The sequence below is a fragment of the Anguilla rostrata genome, chromosome 6 (genome assembly GCF_018555375.3).
Source record: "Anguilla rostrata isolate EN2019 chromosome 6, ASM1855537v3, whole genome shotgun sequence".
Taxonomy (NCBI): Eukaryota; Metazoa; Chordata; class Actinopteri; order Anguilliformes; family Anguillidae; genus Anguilla; species Anguilla rostrata.
Genome location: NC_057938.1, coordinates 28,682,825 through 28,705,649, shown reverse-complemented (window position 1 = coordinate 28,705,649; position 22,825 = coordinate 28,682,825). Strand labels below are relative to the sequence as shown.

At 39.6% G+C, this 22,825-nt stretch overlaps 1 protein-coding gene across 8 annotated transcripts in view; it reads left to right on the top strand.

Annotated features, from left to right (window-relative positions):
* Window positions 1–22,825, top strand: part of LOC135257857 (serine/threonine-protein kinase MRCK alpha-like) — a 377,275-nt gene that overhangs the window by 99,363 nt on the left and 255,087 nt on the right. For all 8 annotated transcript variants that reach the window (XM_064341039.1, XM_064341035.1, XM_064341036.1 and 5 more), the window contains exon 5: window positions 8,757–8,905. In XM_064341039.1, the coding sequence (XP_064197109.1) occupies window positions 8,757–8,905 (149 nt within the window). The remainder of the gene's footprint in view (window positions 1–8,756; window positions 8,906–22,825) is intronic.

Below are 22,825 nucleotides of genomic sequence, written 5' to 3'. Positions count from 1 at the left end.
AAGATTCAGTATTTATTTATTTTCAATAAAATTATTTTCAATAAAATTTGCAATCCTATAAACCAAGTCTAGAATTAATTAACGAAAATGGCATAATTTATGCATAAATTTAATTTAACACTGCAGCCAGGAATTTTCACATAGGAATTAATGCAAGTTTCATACAAATCGGTCTGTCGCCTTCAGAGGAGTTACTTTTTAAGCATTTTTAAGAAAATAGTACAAAATAGTAAAAAAATCATACCAGATACACTTGAATGTAGGCTTTTTGTTCAGCCTGAAGAGAGGAGTCTAGGAATACCAGTCCAGTCTTTCTACAACAGAAGTACAAAAGTTACGACCATTTAAATATTAAACATTGATTGCTGTAGCTCCACCAACAGGCCAATCAGTGCAATTTTATTTAAGATTGCAGGGGACCGCAATCTTAGCAGTTCTGCCAATTTTCATGAGTTTTAAATTAAAACCAATACCTTAGAAAAAAGAAATTAATAAAATAATAATGAAAATAGAATATTTAATAGAATTTCCAAAATGGCGGCAATTTAAGATGGCAGTGGAGTGAAGATATTCCAGGTGAGGAAAGTGAGTTCTACATTCATTACTGTACGTTTTAATGATCTTAAAGACAAGTCATTTTTCACAAATTTATGAAAAAAAATTGTACTCTACAGCGCCACCATGACTCACTTGGCCCAATACTTTAGGGCTGATCTCGGGTTGGGTGTGCCAGTGTAGATGCCAAATTTAATCCTTTTTCATAAAACTGTTTGGGAGTTATTACCATTTTTGTGATCAGCCATCATCAATGTTTATTGGCTTACTGCGGCCAAGGAATATAAACTTTTTTTATCATAATTTTCTGGAGGACCATCTACTGAACAAAATGATGCAAGTTTCATGTTGATATGTCGATTGGTCTGGGAGGAGACGGGTTTTAAAATGTATTTTTAAATTGGATTTTAGTTAGAACAAAATGAAACAAAACACAGAGGGTAAATCACAGCAACACAGTTGACACCCCAGCACATAAATAGCTCATTGTGGTACAGCGGTAATACATACTTTCAATGGTCATATACAACTAATCACCTGCAACACAGTTAGTAAGCTATAGACTGAAATGATCATATTTGCAGGTCAGGGACAAGTACACTGGTCAGGATTCAGACCCAGCAGTCTCAACGGTTCCTTCCACAATGCTGTACATGATTCTAATTCACCTCTAATAAGAAATCTAAGTTTCTCCAAAAATATGAGGTCGCTAATCAGCAGACCTGGGTCAAATACAAATACGTATTTGTATTTGAAAATGTATGTAAATGCATTTTTGAAGTATTTTCAAGTATATTTACACATGAAATACTTTGTATTTGATTTGTTTCACTTATTTTAATGGAAAACCAAATACTTTCACAAAAATTATTTTAACAATACATTCCTTTGAATACATACTTTCCTGGGAAACCAAATACTTTTTCAAATAATATTTAGAGCCTTTTAAAAATACATTAAAATACAATTACAATTTTAAAATATTTAAAATATCCCAGCGTTATTTGTACAGTCTTTGTGAGTGGCCCTCGATGTAATGTCAGCAAGGTATAATACTGAGATCACTCCAGGGGAACTAGTAGGGGCTAGGTGTTGAATTTGGATTATGGGCAAGGGTAGCCTATGTTGGCAATTTTAAACAACCTATGCACTTCCTCTAACAGACAGTAGCCTAAATGCCCGTACATGTCTTTGCATGGGGGGGTGGCAAACTTGGACTTCTTGAGATACTATTTTCCAGTTGATTTGTACCCACGCAATATTTTTAAAGTTAGTGGCCTTTTACTGTATTTCCTAATTTTTTTCTGTTGTCAGAGCTTTCCACAGCTATATGTACAGTTCCATATTTTACATTTTGTAAGGTTAGACACTGATAAAGTAGAATTTAGCCATGCATATTCACTACCAATTAACAATGGAAATTGGTACAATTGGACTGGGGCCGTCAGCAGTCACCTGACGCGTTCTCATCAAAATACTGTCCCCAAATTCGATGAAATGTTGAACTTTAAGAGCTGATAGGTTCTCACATATTCAGTCCTTTTCAATTCCTTCAACAGCTTGTTGCAGTTGCACATGTTGCACCACTGGCCTTATGTTATGTTTTCAAATAATTCTGTTAAATCAAGCAATTTGTATTTGAAAATTCTTCATTTCAAATGTTTTTTTTAAAGACATATTCAGGGTTTCCCCCAGAAAAGTTGTTAGGCCCGGTGGCAAGTATCTTTTCGGCGCGGGCCGGCGGCCAAGTGTCTTTTTTGATGGGGGCCCGGCACGGGCCAGCGACAGACTGATCGAAGCATTAAGGTAGTTTCTGTGATAACAGAATCACGGACGGAATTGCGGAATTGAGAATGTAAAAAAGCTATAACACAGATTCCATAGGGCCCTACATTAAGTCAGTGCTAAAAGCTGACTGGAGATTTGAAAATATAACTACGTAATGTGAATGTTGTTATAAATAAGTAATTTATTCAACACACATTTTAAAAAATCAACAACTATTTACAGCATAGCATAGTCTTACAAAGAATCTGACAACAATGTACAGACTTGGAATGCTGTGTTTTCAACAACAACAAAATAAATTAAATTAAAATAAATAATATCAAAGTTTCTGCACTCTACAAAAAACTTGTATTCAAGTCCTGATTGGCTACTGAATCTTACGACAAGCCTTGGAATGCTGGGCACATTTAAATAGGGATGAGAATCGCAAACCGGTTCCAAGTTGTCCTATTTAATGGAATCGTATGGCTCCAAGCTTATCGATTCCGCTTATCAAAGCCAGCATGTTTTTACGACAGCTGCGCATTGCAAAACAATGACGTAACACCTTGGGGGAGGCACGCACGCAGGCAGCCTCTCTCAGGTGTTTGTTTTGGACGGCAGCTGTCACAACACATTTGATCCGGGCTGCCAGCCTTGATACATTCTGTTGCAATAAAGATTCTAAGACAGCTCAGCAATTTCTCTGGATTAACGGGTTATTTTCTAGCCTGAAATGGGATCATATTACTAAATGGCTACACATGTCATGTAACGCGCAAGTAGTTGGCTATCTCCCTGGATATGCAGTAAATGTTTTTACCAATAAATAATAATAATAAATGCGATTTTACCCATGGAAATAGCTATACAAAAAGGCAAAATAAATATTGTGTTTGCGATTGCCGTCGTAGATGTCACAAGGAATTGTCAATGACAAAAAAAAAAGTTTGCTCTCTTTGCAGTGGTTTGGGATGGAAACGAGCTGTAAGAGCGGGATAGGCACAACACTGCCTATTGAATGGCTACTGAATCTTACAACAATGTACAGCCTTGGAATGCTGGGCACGTTTCAACAACAACAAAATATCTATGTATCTGTGTTACTGACTGTTTGGCTAGCTAGCTAAGTTAAATGACCACGTTGTTGTGCACATCAATGTCATCAAGCTAACGTTATTAATAAACAAGTGAAGTCGTTATTTCGATGGCGATTAATAAATCATGTAGTCTAATGTTACAATGTATTTAACGTTACATTCATGCTACTAGTTTAACGTTACCTACACACTGCTTAAGTTAATATAAACAGAATGTACTTACCGACAAGATGAAGTGATAACAGTTTGTAACAAGGTTAGTTAGCCTACTAAATAAGGAATGGTGGCTTGCTAGGTACCGTTAGCTTGTAATAGTTGGAAGCATCAAGTGTTGAATGTCACTCTATGCACAATGAGGGTAAAGAACAGACCTGCTACTTTCCTATAGTGCGTTCACGTTTTAACCAACAGATGTCGCTGGTGAGCTTTCCAACCAAGCTGCCCCACTGTAACCGTAGTTTAAAAAACATCTTAAAAATACATTAAAAAAAAAAAAAAATCCCCAATGCTTACACCCGGCGGGGGGTCAATTTAGGCCCGGCGGGTGCAATACACTGGTGCATATTTGAAAGTAATTGCACAAAATCACAAAATGTATTTTCAAAAACATTTTGTAATTTAAGTACTCAGTATTTGTAAATGCTGTATTTCTAATAATTGTTTAAAAAGTATTTCAAAGTATTTAAAATGCTTTAAATATGTATTTGACCCAGGTCTGCTAATCAGAGATTCCCACAAATAATAGTGTGGGGGGATGGTTCCCTACCTGCCTTATCATTCTTGCTTTCCTTGCAAGCATTCAGAAGGGGTTGAGTAAATTTCTTATGAATTTCCAAGGTAACAGATGACCCCCAGTAAACATACATGTGGTTCAGCTTCTACAGGTTGCCCAAGTATTCTTGAGAGCCTGTCACAGACCTCCCATCAGAGTGCTTCTATGTGTATACATTCCTATAAACACCAATACATTTTTTACATTTTGGGCAATGTACTTTTTAGGGTCTGTATTCTGTAAAAAAAAAAAAAAAAAAACAACCCAGCACTGGCGGTTATCCTTTGTATTTTGTATATCTATAGTGCGTGATCTGCAAATAATTATAAAAATCTTGGAATGGTAAGTCAACTTAATCATTTTGGTTAGGAGCATTTGTAAAATGTAAATGTAAAATTGTAAAATGTGCAATTGTGCAGTAATACTTACATCGCAATAATGAAATCTTATCTGTGTTCAGTAGATGGAGACAGAGACAGAAAATCTCTGTGAAAAATGATATAGCTTCTGTCTTCCTCCAGAAAACAATGTCAGCAAATACGTGGCTTAGCGATGCTCAGAAGTCCTCAATAATAATAGTATTTTCCAAGAAATTACGAAAAATCATTGACAACGTTTCGTCAGGTGCAGCGTCTTTTACTGCTACCACAGAGTTAATACGTAAGTGAATGCGATGATGAGAAAACTTTTGGTTACGCTGACCTGTAAAACGCTATTCCAAAAGCAAAACTAGACATGTTATACATTGTTAGAAAGCTTATACTCTCACCTACTGAATAAATTAATTGTCAATCAAGCCATACTGTACTAAACAGGGCGACAACGCTGTAAACAACATGTGTGGTATTACGCACAGCTATTTTGGAAGGTACCCAGGTGTTACATACGCGTGTATATTTCACAAACGGATTATCCAAGACAATATATGACCACTCAGTCTCTACGGGTAAAACCAATGGTAAGGTTGTATATATTTTTTATTTATTTATATTTAGTCCCAGATGTTGACTGTAGAATGACATGGTATCATTTTTAAAAACTTTTTCTTGTTTATTTCGTTATTCAGTGAGCAGCGTTTTCACTGCTGTACTGGCATATCTTAGGGCTATTGTCGGATTTATCTTTTTGCTATGACGGAATACGTATTATTTAGTGGTGAAAGAATATTTTTATGAATGCCCAGATAGACAATATTGTCCATTATGTCATGGGTGGGGGGTGTAGTTGCAGATGAGACTGCAGGGAGGGGGTGCGTGCTAAATGAATGACCAGAGCGACAATGGTGGCACTTCGAAACTCCGTATTCGGCATAGTTGTCATGTATCGTCTACTAATGAAACTAAAACAATACGTTTCTGTTTTTAACTCATACTTTGGTTGCGGTAGCACTGTATGTAAGAGTACAGCAATCTCGGCACGCCGGCATGCCGACCACTAGAGGCTTTGCACTGCGAGGTTTAATGGCTGCGCCCATGTCATTATAGTAGTCTTATTTATAGCTTATTGTGATTAGTACAACCTTAAAAAATACTTTACAAACATCATGGGTGTCAGTTACAATGTTTGCTGGAATTAGAATAATTCATTTGTAACGAGTATTTGAAAACGTGAATAATATTGCTAATCTTAAAAAAAACCACACGAACCACTAGCGATTATAGATTATTTATTGATACAAACTAAACAAAGCACAGGTGGCAGTCAGACGATCCCCTCGCATGACTCCCTTACTGTGATGTAACTGGAGTTTTGGAACTGCTGGTCTGCATGCAGAAAAAACCCACGCTTGGGGCTGTTGGAAATATTTTGGAACTTGCGTGTGAAAAGGTAAAGTGTTTTACAAAAAATCTAAAAGGTGGACTTACAATTTGATGGAATCCAAGGGTCCGACATATTTGTTCACTGAGGAGTTGCACCTATGTACCAAATTGTGTGACTGAATGAAATGGGTCAGGAGTTCTATTCTTCCATGATTTGCACATTCAAGAGTCTGTTATAGTGCCACCATGTGGCTGATTGGCACCACATTAACTGAGCTTGCTCTTACCCTAACCTTCAGCAAACCTGCCAAGTTTGGTGACTTTTTGTAAGTCCCTGTTAATATTTATATCCCTTGGTATCCAAAACTGGCAGAATAAAGAGTAAAAAAAAAAAAAAGAAACGGTAGCCAATCAATGATGGACGCAACCCTTAGCAATATATATATATTATAAATACGTTCAGTTCCAGAACTGTGTGAATGAACTGTGATTTAATTAGAATTTATGTGAGTATTATATTTTGATATAATATATTATGAATATAATATATTTATTTGTGAATTGTTTTGAACTCTGTCTCACCACCATGTTTTTAGATTTGGCAAATAATGTACTGTTTGAGCCACTGTTTGCCTGCCAATGCATTTTCAAAGTTACACCATTTTGTGTCAAACCATTTGTGATTTATAAGAAATTTTGTAAAAAGCCATGCCCATTAAATGTTCATTGGCTTACTGGGCCATGTTTTTTGGCATGGCAACTATCTTTTAAGAACTTTTAAATAGGTTGGTTTCCTGAACATATTAGTGCCATTTGCATGCCAATATATCTAAAGCCGCGTTTCCACCGCAGGAACTTTACCCCGAACTAGGAACCTTTTGAGGAACTCAGTGCGTTTCCACCGCAGGAACTAGGGTCTAAATTTAGTTCTGGGGGCTTTATTTTACCCCCAAAAAAGTTCCTGCTCGGGGGGTAGTACTTTCCAAAAGTACCGGAACCTTTGGGGTGGGGCGCAAGCGCTGAAATTTTCTGATTGGTCGACTACTTGCAGTGTTATTTGTTTTATTTCAACCGCCATGTTTAAAAATATGCAGCCGCAAACCGATTTATTTTCATAACTTCAAATCAAACTTGTATGTTATGCGGCGCAGTAGCCTAGTTTTGGTTATAGCCTGCCAACGTCTTGGAATTATATCGTGTGCTCTTCTGTTCTTTTCTTGCTTTAGTATTCGTTTTATAAAATGCTAAGCATTCGTGCTGGGACAGCATATTACGTACCAAAACATTCAAACGGATTAATTCGGTTGCTGAATATTTTCTTCCGGATTTTCTTTGTTAGCCCGTTGTAATTGACTCAAAACGTTTGATACAGTTATGTGAGGTAGTTCTGCGTAATTCACATTGGTGATACAGTAAAAGCAAACTGGAAATCACCTTCCGCACTTTTTGTCAGGATAAAATAACAGGTTAATTCTAGTAATCGTCCCTTCAGCTTTTTCAGACTGCCGTAATTTTACTCTGCCATTCTTCAATTCCACAAAAAGACCAGGAAGACTATGGACTAATTTATGGTGCATGGTTCTCATCTGGAGGGCACACTTCGCTGCTCGGCTAGCAGGTACTTTGAAGGAAAGCAAACGGTGGCTGTACCAATACTAATTTAAATTTAAAAACATAATGAATGTGTTTGAGAGGATATATGAAACCGTTACAATCTGACTATTGGCCTGTTATATCCTATTTGTTGCATAACAACGGTCCAAGTTCAACTACCAACGACAGTTTTGCTTGACAACAGTAAAATATGCCCAAACGACTGCAGAAGAATATTTCAATTCCAGGTGATTAAATCGATAAAAATCAATAAATACAAAAGTAACCATATATAATCATTGTTGGTAACCCGTTGTATATAAGTGGAATAAACCCCTCCGGGGTGTCCCGGTTATTAGAAAATAATGTAGGCTACTTCGGTGGTAGTATGGGGTTACAGAAGAAATCATAGGACAGATGGACCGACGACAACGTCGCTTTTTCATACGTCAGTGGGCTAATTTGCCTAATCTTCGCGGGACTTTAGACCGCGGTGGAAACGCAGACAACAATGGGCTGAAGGAACCTTTTAGTTCCTTGAAAAGTAGTTCCTGGGACTGGAAACGCGGCTTAGCAGTCTTGGAGATTGCATTTAAGTGTTCAAAAAATTAAAAACTGTTTTTGCCAGTTCCTGTTGATTTTACTGCCCTTCGTGTCAAAAACTGGCAGACTAAAAAAACATCCAAAATGGCAGCCAGTTAATGATGGGGGCGACTCATAGGGATGCTACATATGTTTCTAATGAAGGTATTGATAACTGTAGGCAGATCAAGATCTCTGTGAAAGAATTGTGATTTCATTTTACCTCTATAGCACCACCATTTGTTTTGAATTGGCCAGAACTGTAGTGTTGGAACCTTTGTGTGCATGTCAATGTATCTGCTAACTTAGGGCATATTCTGTCAAATCACTTATGATTTCTATGTATTTATGCTTGGATCCATAACAGTAGGGTTCCAGAAGCTTAGCTGCTTAGACCCCTTAAAATAAAAATAAGAATCCTAACAAAAATAATGGGGTTTCAGCTGTTTTTCTGCTTGGACCCATAGTATTATTACCATATACTTACACTTACATCCACTCAAGTGATGTGAGATGGTCATTTTACACCCATAATTATTTCCACAAATTCATAGTATAGCATGTGAAAACACAGGCACAGTTATGGGTGCAAAGTGGCATGAGGCTCAACCTCTGTGTCTTCCACAGTATCTAGTGATGGATTACTATGTGGGAGGTGATCTTCTGACCCTGCTCAGCAAGTTTGAGGATCGGCTGCCGGAGGACATGGCACGCTTCTATCTGGCTGAGATGGTTCTGGCCATCGATTCTGTTCACCAGCTGCACTATGTTCACAGGTAAGTTGAGCACAGGCACGTAACCCTAGTCGGAGGGTTGCCGGTTCGATCCCCGCCCTGGGCGTGTCGAAGTGTCCCTGAGCAAGACACCTAACCCCTAACTGCTCCGGTGAATGAGAGGCATCAATTGTAAAGCGCTTTGGATAAAAGCGCTTTATAAATGCAGTCCATTTTACCATTTACCCTATAATTCTCACTATGTAAATTTAACTATATACAGTTGAGACCAAAAGTTTACATACACCTAGGCTGAAGATATTCAAACTCAATTTTTTCACAACGCTGCACATTTCATGTTACCATACATTTATTTTGGCAAATCAATGAGGGCATCTACTTTGTTCACAGGTAATTTTTAACTCAATCTGTAACTGTGATTTTAAAACAATCGATTAGAGACAGATTTATTTCAGCTTTAATTCACTATATCAGAATTCCCGTGGGTCAAAACTTTACATACACTTTGTCAGTATTTGGTGGCATTGCCTTTTAATTGCTTAACTTGAATCAATTTCTTGGGGTAGCCTTCCACAAGCTTCTCAAAATACCAGAATTTTTGACCATTCCTCCTGGTAGAGGACGGAGTGTGGCACAGTGGGTAAGGAACTGCGCTTGTAACCGAAAGGTCGCAGGTTCGAATCCCGGGTAAGGACACTGCCGTTGTACCCTTGAGCAAGGTACTTAACCTGCATTGCTTCAGTATATATCCAGCTGTATAAATGGATACAATGTAAAGTGCTAAGTAAAAAGTTGTGTAAGTCGCTCTGGATAAGAGCGTCTGCTAAATGCCTGTAATGTAATGTAATGGTAGAACTGGTGAAACTCAGTCAGGTTCGTGGCCCTCCTTGCTCGGACACACTTTTTCAGTTCAGTGCACAAATTTTCTATGGGATTCAGGTCAGGGCTTTGTGATGACCACTCCAATACTTTCAGTTTGTTGTCTTTAAGCCATTTTGTTACAACTTTGGAGGTACTCTTAGGATCATTGCCCTGCTGGAAGACCCAGTTGCGATGAAGTTTCTGAACTCTCTAGCTGATGTCTTGAGGTGTTGCTTCAGTATTTCTAGATAATTCTCCTTCCTTATGATGCCATCTATTTTCTGAAATGCAGCAGTCCCTTTTCCAGCAAAACACCCCCACAACATGGTGCTGCCTCATTGTCATGCTTCACTGTCAGGATGGTGTTCTTCGGATTAACCCTCTGGGGTCGAGAGCTCCGCCGGCGGAGCTCGGCAAGATTAAATGTTTCTATTGATCTTTCGTTTCTATTTGGATGATTAACTTCACAAGTTTTTATCTTACAGACGCAACAAAAACATTGACAGAAACCTTAGAATCACGACTTTCCAATGCGCCCATTGACAAATGATATGAATTGTTTTAAAAGTTCTAAATTTGATTAAGTAAACCATGTATGCTTTGTTAATCCTTACTCATTACTATGTGAATTTTGCTCATCAGGAAGTCCGCCCAAATCGCATTCACATGTTAACAACATTTTAACTACTCTCCATAGAAGGAGAGTAGGGGAGGGGCGATGCGAGATCCATGTGAGAAATGCCAAGCCTGCGAAAGCAGGATAGAATGTCAAAGTGTAGCCTAATTCACTTCTTTTGAGATAAACATTTTGTTTAATTTTGAAAAATGGTCCGTCCGGAAGCTGACATTGATGAAGATCTGTGTCATTTCGAACAGCGAACTGATCCAGCTGAGGATCAACTTCATGAGTAAGTATATTTTTTATGATCATATTGATAAATATGTGTACTGGATTGCAATCTCTGTGTTTGTAGGAATATCCAGCAATATGCGCGTTTGTAAATTCCTACACTACGAACAATTCAAACTATTGCATCTCAGAATTATAGGCTAGGCTCTCTGCGTCTGGTTGTGTGTTAGAAGTAGCAGGTAGACTGTATTTTTTTGAACTTATTGGTAATAAATAGTCCGTGGCGTGGCTAGGATTCTAAAACTGATGTCCTTGCACAATTGATATTAGCATACTGTAAGTAAATTCGGGAAATATCAATATGATAACCACTTAGCTAAACAGACCTAGCCTACTTCAGATTGAGGCATTGTTATTGATGAGTGTAGTGCGTGTAGTTGAGCTGGAATATCAATGTTTATTTAGTTTAGCTAATGTTGTTTCGTTGATAGTTTGCATTATTTGTAAATGTGTGCTGTATTACATTCTCTGTGTGTTTGTAGGAATATTCACTAATATGCGCGCTTGTAAATTCCCACACTACGAACGATTCTAACCATTGCTTCTCAAAATTATAGGCTACCTCTCTGCGTCGGGTTGTGTTTGTTTGGTTCTTTATATATGATGTAACCATGTCACATTTCCTAAGTTTTGTTTTCATTAGTTAGTGGTTTGCCCTTTTTTGTAAAGCACATTTAATTTTCACCTGTTGAAGGAAATGTGCTATATAAATAAAGTTTGATTTGATGTCACATTTACTAACAATTTTGTTTTTATCATATTTACAGAGATGCTGATCAGGAAACATGGCGTAGTTCACCACTAGCTAAGAGGCCACGCAAGCGTTGCAAGAGTACACCAGTCTCATCTCATCTTCCATGCGTATAGTTTGCTTCAATAAATGTTCTGAAAATCAAAAGATGTCTTTGTTTCTGTCTTCTAAATGGCTCACTGAGTCTTTGTCTTAGTGGTGGGGAGGCATGCGGCCAGGTGTGAATAGCCTACTTAGCTGGCAGGTCGTCCTACCCAATGCATATTCATTACAGAAAGGCCATTTGCCCTCCCATTCTCACCTGGTGTTGAAAACTAGTAGTCACAACACTAACCTTTAGCAATTTATTTTATATTTCTCATTGGATTTGCTAAAATATTTTGTCATCTTTTGATACCCAAGACCTTGATGAACATATTTCAGTGACCAATAATCTTAGTCACCATTGTTTAGTGTGTTTTATTACAACATTCCTGTGAATGTTCAAAACTACTGTTTACAGTTTGTGTGTTTTTAGAGCAATTTGCAATCCACATATGATTATGACCTACTTACTGCTGCCATATTATTGTAGCTGAGTTTGTGCTGAAAACAGAGATATGAAAAACTTTGGAATCACTGCATATAAAGTTGATGAAATTTACACAAATGTCAGAGCATGGCACAATCACCAGTGTGCCTCATTTTACCCTTAGACCCCAGAGGGTTAAAAGCCTCACCATTTTTCCTCCATACATAGCGCTGATCATTATGGCTGAACAGTTCAATTTTTTTTTCATCTGACCAAAGAACACTCCTCCAAAAGGCTAGGTCTTCGTCCTGGTAATCACCTGAAAACTTAATTCTGGCTTTTTTATGCCGGTGTTGGAGTAGGGGCTTCTTCCTTGAGCGACAGACTTTCAGGCCATGGTGATGTAGTATTCTCTTAACCTCTTAGTGCACACCCCCTAGTGGTCGGCATGCGCGCTTGCCTAGATTGTTCATCTCAGACATTTATTGTTCCTGCAACCAAAGTATGAGTTGAAAACAGAAACGCTTTAGCCGCGTTTCCACCAAAATTACCCGGAACTTTCAGTCCCAGGAACTACTTTACCAGGAACTAAAAGGTTCCTTCAGCCAATGGTTGTCTGCGTTTCCACCGGGGTCTAAAGTACCGCGAAGATTAGGCAAATTAGCCCACTGACCTTGTCGTCGGTCCATCTGTCATATGATTTCGTCTGTAACCCCATACTACCACCGAAGTAGCCTACATTATTTTCTAATAACCGGGACAGCCCGGAGGGATTTATTCCACTTATATACAACGGGTTACCAACAATGACTATATATGGTTACTTTTGTATTTATTGATTTTCATATATCCTCTCAAACACATTCATTAACAGCAGAAAACATGCACACGTTGTAAACAATTTGCTGTTTTATTACTTTCTCGTCGTCAATTCCATATAGGCTAATCGCAAAATGACAAGAATAGAACGAAAACTCGGACTTGCGTGAAAATGTAAATTAGTGGTAGGTACAGCCACCGTTTGCTTTCCTTCGAAGTTACTGCTAGCCGAGCAGCGAAGTGTGCCCTCCAGATGCGAACCATGCACCATAAATGAGTCCATAGTCTTCCTGGTCTTTTCGTGGAATTGAAAAATGGCAGTAAAATTGAGTAAAATTACGGCAGTCTGAAAAAGCTAAAGGTTAGATTACTAGAATTAACCTGTTATTTTACCCGGATAAAAAGTGCGGAAGGTGATTTCCAGTTTGCTTGTACTGTATCACCAATGTTAATTATGCAGAACTACCGCATACCTCACATAACTGTATCAAACGTTTTGAGTCAATTACAACGGGCTAACAAAGAAAATCCGGAAGAAAATATTCAGCAACCGAATTAATCCGTTTGAATGTTTTGGTAGCCTACGTAATATGCTGTCCCAGCACGAATGCTTAGCATTTTATAAAACGAATACTAAAGCAAGAAAAGAACAGAAGAGCACACGTTATAATTCCAAGACGTTGACAGGCTATAACCAAAAGTAGGCTACTGCGCCGCATAACATACAAGTTTGATTTGAAGTTATTATGAAAATAAATTGGTTTGCCGCTGCATATTTTCAAACATGGCGGGTAATGGCGGAAAATAAATACAACACAAATGCTACGAGTACTCGACCAATCAGAAATGTTCAGCGCTGCAAGCTCCACCCAAAAGGTTCCTGTACTTTCGGAAAGTACTACCCCCCGAGCAGGAACGTTTTGGGGGTAAAACAAAGCCCCCAGAACTAAATTTAGACCCTAGTTCCTGCGGTGGAAACGCACTGAGTTCCTCAAAAGGTTCCTAGTTCCGGGGTATAGTTCCTGCGGTGGAAACGCGGCTTTTGTTTTAGTTTCATTAGTAGACGATGCACAACAACTACGCCGAATACAGAGTTTTGCAGCGCCACCTTTGTCGCTCTGGTCATTCATTTAACAAGCACTCTCTCCCTGCAGTCTCATCTGCATCTACACCCCCCACCCATAACATAATGGACAATATTGTCTATCTGGGCATTCATAAAAAATATTCACCACTCCAAAATTGAATTCCGTCATAGCAACAAGATAAACCGAACAATTGCCCCAAGATATGCCAATGCAGCAGTGAAAACGCTGCTTAATAACAAAATAAACAAGACAATGTTTTCAAAAATCATACCATGTCATTCTAGAGTCAATGTCTTGGACTAAATATTGAATAGATATGCAATCTTACCATTGGTTTTATGCATAGTGTTATGCTGCTATGCTACCAGGCTCGTAAATCCTAAATATCTATGGCTAGCAAGCCCTCTCCCTACGTGTTGCATTAGATGTGAAAGATGTTACCTGGACTTTCCTGCGGGCTGCATTTGTGGTTGACTCACCGCCAGGCCACCGTTCTGGCTTCCCGCGACCAGCTCACTCGGATCAGACGACTCCTCTAGACACCCCTCGCGTGCAGTTCCGTCGGTCCAGTCGACCAGCCCGCTCTTCGATGTGGAGGTTCAGTTTAAAAGGTGTATATACAATAACAGTTTGTGGTGGTGTGTGACACACTCCGCTTTCTCAGTCTCCTTTCTTCCAAAATGCCTTGCTCTCGGCTTCTTCCTCGTGGTGTGTCTGATCCAGCTCAGAAAACCCCCAAAAAAACCTCTCTCCTGGTACAACTGATTTCAACTAATGAGTCAATGCCACCACCCCCCAAGTGTGACGTCAGTTCTGACCCTGACTCCTACCGCCTGCCTAAACCACACCTACATCTAAAACCCTTCACCAAAATAAACCGCTAAAACTATCATAACATCCCTCCCCCCATAGGGAGAAAAAATTACAAAATATGTAACACCCACATCATATTTTGTATGTTTTTTTTTCTTTTTGTTTTTTTTTCATAAAATTTTTCTTTAATTCCCACACCACCTTATTTACACAAACTTCTCTGCACAATTCTGAAACATCTACTGTAACAGAGCTATCAAATTTCCCATCTTCCTCTTAGGAAGGAAAACACTACAAGAGTGTGCAAACTAAACCTGGAAACTGACTAGATGGTCGCTCAGGTAGGCTCCCCTACTGGCATATGGGAGAGTGCATCTGCCAAGATGCTATCCCGCTACGTGCTGTACAACCGGACTATAGGGCTGTAAAACTAGTGCCCACCTGAACACTCTTGGGTTTGACATTTTGAACTTGGCTAAGAAGGCCAGCAGATTGTGGTCCGTGTACACCACAACCTCTCGACCTGAGTGAGACACATACACTTCAAAATGCTTGACGGCTAAGACAAGACCCAAAGCTTCCTTCTCGATGGTTGAATAAGCCTTCTGATGTTTGTTTAGCATCTGAGAGAAATAAGCTACTGGTCTATCTAGTCCGGATGCGTTTATTTGCAAGAGTAACGCACCCACTCCAATGTCGCATGCATCCACCGCCAGCTTGAAAGGTGCATCAAAATTGGGAGCAAGCAACACAGGTTCACATGCCAATATGGCTTTCACCCCTCCAAAAGCACGCTCACAGGCTTCTGTCCAAACAAACTTAGCATCTTTCTTAAGGAGGTTAGTCAATGGTTCAGTAACCGAAAGCAAAGTTAGGTACACATCTCCTGTAGAATCCACACATACCCAACACTCTCATAACTTCCCGTCAGCTCTTTGGTGGGGGAAGATCGAGGATGGCTTCCACTTTTGCACGACGAGACGTCACCTTTCCTTGTCCTACCTGATGCCAAGGTAGGTTACTTGCCCTTTTCCAAACTCACACTTAAGTAAATTCACAACAAGACGTACCTCGCGTAACCTTTCAAAGAGCTGCCACAGGTGTTTAATATGCTCTTCCCATGAGCTACTGTACACGACCACATCATCAATATAGATAACCACTGAGCTCAACCCGTTAGTGATGGTATTCATCAACCGCTGAAATGTAGCGGGGGCATTTTTCATGCCAAAAGGAAAAACATTCCAGACATAAGGCCATCTTTCACAAGATTACCCTGGCCTTTCAGTCCTGCTAATACTCTTCAGAAATCAAGCACCTTTAGCCTGTTGTCTTGCATTTCCAATCTGGGTTGGGAAGATCAGCCTTAGCCACCTGACGTTTCCTAGTCAATCTGTCATATGTGTTTCCTTTCGGCAACCCACTGAAACTCCACAACCTACATATTTCTAATGCCCCGGAATATTCCAACATATAAACACCTTACCAAACTGCATTTAGAGGGTTACCTATATGTGTTGTTATTGGATTCAAATGCCTCTCCACATTCATTGGAACAGCTAAGTGAGATTGCTGTACCCTGGGACAATCCTGCCGAAAATGCGAAGAACTACTGAAAACTCAGACTGCAAACTCTGTGGTACAGCCCGGTTTGCTCAAGTACCTCCAGAGCTCAAGTTGCCTCAGGCGAACCAGCACAAGGTCCATAGTCTTCCTGGTCTTTTCGTGGAATTGAAAAATGGCAGTAAAATTGAGTAAATTACGGCAGTCTGAAAAAGCTAAAGGGAAGATTACTAGAATTAACGTGTTATTTTACCCGGATAAAAAGTGCGGAAGGTGATTTCCAGTTTGCTTGTACTGTATCACCAATGTTAATTATGCAGAACTACCGCATACCTCACATAACTGTATCAAACGTTTTGAGTCAGTTACAACGGGCTAACAAAGAAAATCCGGAAGAAAATATTCAGCAACCGAATTAATCCGTTTGAATGTTTTGGTAGCCTACGTAATATGCTGTCCCAGCACGAATGCTTAGCATTTTATAAAACGAATACTAAAGCAAGAAAAGAACAGAAGAGCACACGTTATAATTCCAAGACGTTGACAGGCTATAACCAAAAGTAGGCTACTGCGCCGCATAACATACAAGTTTGATTTGTTATTATGAAAATAAATTGGTTTGCCGCTGCATATTTTCAAACATTGCGGGTAATGGCGGAAAATAAATACAACACAAATGCTACGAGTACTCGACCAATCAAAAATGTTCAGCGCTGCAAGCTCCACCCAAAAGGTTCCTGTACTTTCGGAAAGTACTACCCCCCGAGCAGGAACGTTTTGGGGGGTAAAACAAAGCCCCCAGAACTAAATTTAGACCCTAGTTCCTGCGGTGGAAACGCACTGAGTTCCTCAAAAGGTTCCTAGTTCCGGGGTATAGTTCCTGCGGTGGAAACGCGGCTATACAGGCCATCTGGTGTCACAATGGCTGATATCTCCTTGGCCTGTGGGGTCAGAGGTACCTGCTAATACTCCTTCAGTAAATCCAACTTTGACACAACCTCAGCTCTCCCGATCCTGTCTATGCAATCTTCCAATCTGGGAATTGGGAAAGCATCAGCCTTAGTCACCTGATTCACTTTCCTAGTCAATACAATGTCTTGATGTGTTGTCCGGTTTCGGGACAAGCACCACTGGAGAACTCCACTCACTTTGCCCATGTTCTATTGCCCCAATATCCAACATATAAGACACCTCCTCCCTCAAACTCTGCAATTTAGAGGGTGCTAGCCTATATGGGTGTTGTTTGATTGGAATCAAACTGCCTACATCCACATCATGGACAGCTAGAGAGGTGCGCCCTGGGACATCCTGGAAAAGGGCGAAGAACTCCTTAAACTCAGACTGCCACTCTGTCGGTACATGCCCTGGCTGATCATCAAGTGACTCCAGAGCCTCAGAGTTCCTCAGGCGGAACCCAACAGTTTCCACTTCTCCACTAACATCCTCTTCAGATATGTGCCCCATAGCTGCACAGGCAACAGACGGCCCATGTGAATGACCCTGGTATTTCTTTAACAGATTAACATGGCACAATCTGGTCTTTCTCCGGCCCTCCGGAGTGCTGTGGCACTAAGGCAAGGACCTGGTCCCCAACTGCAAAACGGCGATCAACAGCCTTCTGATCAAACTGAGCCTTCATATGTTTCTGGGCTTGGTGAAGATTATCCCTGGCAACCTGACAAGCAGACCACAAACGATCTTTAAACTCAGAAACATACTGCAGCATAGTTGCACCTGGCTTGTTTTGAAGCAACTGTTCCTTGAACAGCTTCAGGGGACCCCTAACCTCATGGCCGAATACCAGTTCAAAGGGGGTGAATCCCGTAGATTCACTCACAGAATCTCTCATAGCAAAAATCAAAAATGGGAGTGTGACGTCCCAATCTCCAGGAAACTGAATGTTGTAAGTCTTTAACCCCTTAGCGCACATGCCAAATCTTGCCAATCCTTGCCCATTTAGGGGGTACCCTATTTAAAGCTTTATAACTCCAGATGTGAACATCACGGAGACTTGAAAAATGGCTTAAATGAAGCAAGACATTTGTACAATTTACAATACTAACACAGATTAGTTTATATTCATAATTTTGGAAGAAATGAAGTGCCACAAATGCAATTGTCTAGACAAGAAATCAAAAATGAATTTGTACTTTTTTAGTTCGCAATGAAATACTGAGAGATTGCATATATACAGCAGGTTAAACTATACATGTGCTGGTTCAAAGACTTCTTGACCACAAGTTCATAAAATCTAAGGGTGGATATGTAGAACTACTATAGATGTATGAAGCAAAAACTAAGCAGTGTACCCAGCGTCTCCAAATCTATCCTAAATGTCTAAATTGTGCATTGCTGTGAATCACAACATATTCATGTATTTCACTACAAATCAACTGTTTTGACTCAAGAAAACCACTGTTGCATAATTTTCAAGTCGGAATTACAAGCTTTCAGTCAGTACAGTTGTCTAAAATATCTAGGGGTCCAGAAACATATCCAAAATCTCTCCAAAATTAAATAAAATGCTTTTTGTCCATTATAAAGCATATAAATGAGCCCCTTATTAAGTTTTAAGATGGAACATTGCTATCAGGTTAAAAAACAATGCAAAAATATTGTCACACAATGAGGTACAGTACCTAAATGTGTAATTAACTCTTGTATGTATTTCTATACTTTGTACTCTCGTATGTTTTCTTGTATGGGGAAGGGACGACGACATGAAAACAATTTTCAACCGTCCACCACGTTTTGGCAATTCTCACGTCATCACTGTTGCATGCTTTACAAAAACTATTTCACTACTAACGCTTACATTACAGTTTGAAATATCCACATTATATAATACCACTAACCTATTTAAAGACACTCAATTTCAAAAACAACGTATATAACCAAAGTATTTTGAGCAGTAATACTTACATAGCAATGACAAAATCTTATCTGTTTTCAGTAGATGGAGACGGAGACAGGAAATCAATGATATAGTTCTCTCCGCTCCTATCTTACACCAGAAATCTATGTCAGCTAGGTCTATCAGCAAACATATGGCTTAGCTATGCTCAGAAGTCCTCAATAATAATAGTATTTTCCCAGAAATTTCGAAAAATCGTTGACAAGGTTTTGTTAGCAGCGTCTTTGTTTTACTGCTACCACGTGAATGTGTAATTGAATGCGATGATAAGAAAATTTACGGTTACGCTGACCTATAAAACGCTATTCCAAAAGCAAAATTAGACGTGTTATACATCGTTAGAAAGCTTATACTCTCACCTACTGAATAAATGAATTGTCAATCAAGCCAGACTGTACTAAAAAGGGCGACGACGCCGTAAACAACAGGTGTGGTATTACGCAGAGCTATTTTGGAAGGTACCCAGGCAACACACATGCGCGTATATTTCCCAAACGGATTGTCCAAGACAATATATGACCACTCAGTCTCTAAACGGACATCTCTACACGTAAAACCAATGGTAAGGTTGTATATTTATTCAATATTTAGTCCCAGATATTGACTGTAGAATGACATGGTATCATTTTTAACAACTTTTTTTTAATTTCGTTATTTGTGTTTTCACTGCTGTATAGGCATATCTTAGAGCTATTGTCGGGTTTATCTTGTTGCTATGACGGAATACGATTTTTGAGTGGTGAAAGAATATTTTTATGAATGCCAAGATAGACAATATTGTCCATTATGTCAAGGGTGGGGGGTGTTTTCTAGATGAGACTGCAGGAAGGGGGTGCGTGTTAAATGAATGACCAGAGCGACAATGGTGGCACTGCGAAACTCTGTTTTCGGCATAGTTGTCGTGTATCGTCTACTAATGAAACTAAAACAATGCCATTCTGTTTTAAACTCATACTTTGGTTGCAGTAGCACCGAATGTCTGAGTTTAGTAATCTCGGCACGCCGGCATGCCGACCACTAGGGCCTTTTCACTAAGAGGTTAACATAGTTAACTGATGAGCCCGCTCAAGAGCTCGTTGGGACTGGGGATGATATGCAGATGAAACTGCTTGTGAAATACCAAGCTCACACATGACCTCCTGAAAGACTCCAGACACAATATTGGTTCCCTGGTCATGCTGCACTTGCTTTGGCAACCCAAACTGAGAAAAGTAACCTACTAGCGCCTCTATGATGGTTCTAGCCTTAATGTTTCTTAACACCAGGAGCGCCGGACCATTTCCTGGCATTGAAATAACTTTGTGCGCGGCCTGGGTCATATGACACGAGCCTTCAAACAGGAAATGTTCGAATTGGCGCTTATTAGACACAAGCTGACAAAGGTTGCCAGCCCATTGTCCTAATGAAATATTTGCGAGATTTTAGACTGTCAGAGGTAAGTTATGTTTTAATTATGGCTCAGCATTCTAGCCAACACATTGTTACAATCTAAATGTATTTAGAATAAACAGTATGTCTGTATGAAGAGAATGAGTCATGAAAAGCTAACAATAAACAGATAGTAGGGAGGTCAAACCTGTTTTGGCAATCTTTCAAAAAACAAATTTGACATGCATAACGTCATGAATGCTAATAATCAAATAGGCTAACAACATATAAATCGTCAATTTGCCAGAATGTAATGTAATACGATTTTTAAAATTAGCCACTTCCCTACGCATCGTTGGAGGGAAACACATCATCACCCGTGCGAATTTTAGGGTCGGGTTTTCTGTTTTATAAAAATATATGTAAAAAATATTGTTGTTCAAACGAGTTTTTTCCGGTGACCAGAAAGCATGTAGGCTACACTGGCAAGCAGGTCATAGCTAGCTGTGACTATTCGACTGGGGATTCAAAATCCAAAGACGGCACATGTCTCTTATTCATCATAATTACAAAAAACACCCATTCGTAACACTGAATAATACCGCACTGTACATAAGATCTTAGCAAATATATACATGCAAGAATCCTGTTGTTCAAACGAGTTTTCGGGTGTGCTTCTAGCGTCTTGAGCAATATGCAAATGATATCGTAACGATGGGTGCGTCTAATCCAAACAGCACTGCCAATAACAACAGCATCTCAGTTGCAGTCTGATGTTCATAATAAAAATCATGCACTAACAGATGAACACAGAACAATATGCTTTTATGCTCCCTACAAAACACAGCAGAAAAAGTGGGATTTCAAAACTGATTACAGTAGGCCTACAATATATCACTTCAGCGCACACAGAAAGTCACATTGAGATAGCAACAAAGTAAAAAGACAAGACACGTGTCTTCAGTAATTTGCTTTATTATATCAAAACCACTAGCATACAGCACATTGTTAGGAAGTTGAAACGATTTTGAAAATATAACGTTAGCTAATTATATAGCTAGCAAGCTGAATTATTTAGAATCACCCCTCAAATCAATAAATAAAAAAATCAATATAAAACATTAGCAATAGAGCTGCTGGTAATGCGGTAACGCCGCCGTTAGCATTCAAGACAGAGCTTGGGTTGGATTTTTGTACATTTTCCACAGTCGTTTACACTTGTCACAGATGTCACAAGTTTTGTTCCCTCCACATCTGGATACCTGGCAGCGTTTTCTTTTAGTGACTGCTCTCGCTGTGGTGTGTTGGGGGTTTCTGGACTGCAGAGTGGCGCTAGGACGGTACGCCACAGAGCTGCCTTTGCGGTCATGTGATTTGCACGCAACTCCTTGGCCAACTCAAGAATAAATCTTCTTCGACTAATTGTTTTGTCCATGCATTGCGTTTACAAAACATGGGCGTTGATTGCAGCCAGATCCAAAATGTTGTAAAAAACAGCAACTGGCCAACGACGACTGCCCCCCTTGACCGAATACAGCCGTGCCATCTGGTCCAAAACATCCACTCCCATTTTTGTTGCGTTGTAATGGACGATTGTTTCTGGCTGTTTTTTTGCATCATTGTCGATCGATACGGTTTTGTGCTTAGTACTCAAGATGCACACATTTTTCTTGGGCTTGCACTGATAAACCGTGAGTGTAGCGTATCCAGCTCTCCAGATTGTGGTGGAAAATCTCTTTATTTTGTGCCTTCGCAGAAGGGGGCACTTCTCTCCTCTTTTTGTTTATGGTACCCACCAATGTAGTTTTTTTTGCATGTAGATTGTTCGCCAGGGCGATCGATGTGAAGAAATTGTCCGAGGTTATATTCCTTTTCTAATGAAGTATTCCACAAGGCGCATGACCACATTGTCAGCTAATCGTTCGCCAACAGGCCTCGCCTCATCTTTCCCGAGGTATAAGAAAGCGTTCAGCATGTACTTTGTTTCAACGTCGGCTGCTATCCAGAACTTTATCCCAAATTTATCTGGTTTAGTAGCAATGTACTGCGTGAAACGGCATCGCGCTTTAGTTGGGAACAACTGCTCATCAACAGTTGTTTTCTCCAGGTGTGTAACACGCAGTACTGTTGCTTACAAATTTGCTCCATATTTCGGAAATGGCAAATTTGTCTTTCTCAAGACGTGTTGCCCTTGTGTCTTTTTCATCAAATCTGAGATAGCGCATGATGTCCCGAAACCTTTGCCGCGAGTAGTTTCGTTGAAAAATGGATTTCCCAAGTCTGAAGACCAAAAGTCTTCTAAATTCATACTTTTACTGCCAGTGATGCCTCGTAAATACAGCAGTCCCACGAAAGCTTTCAACT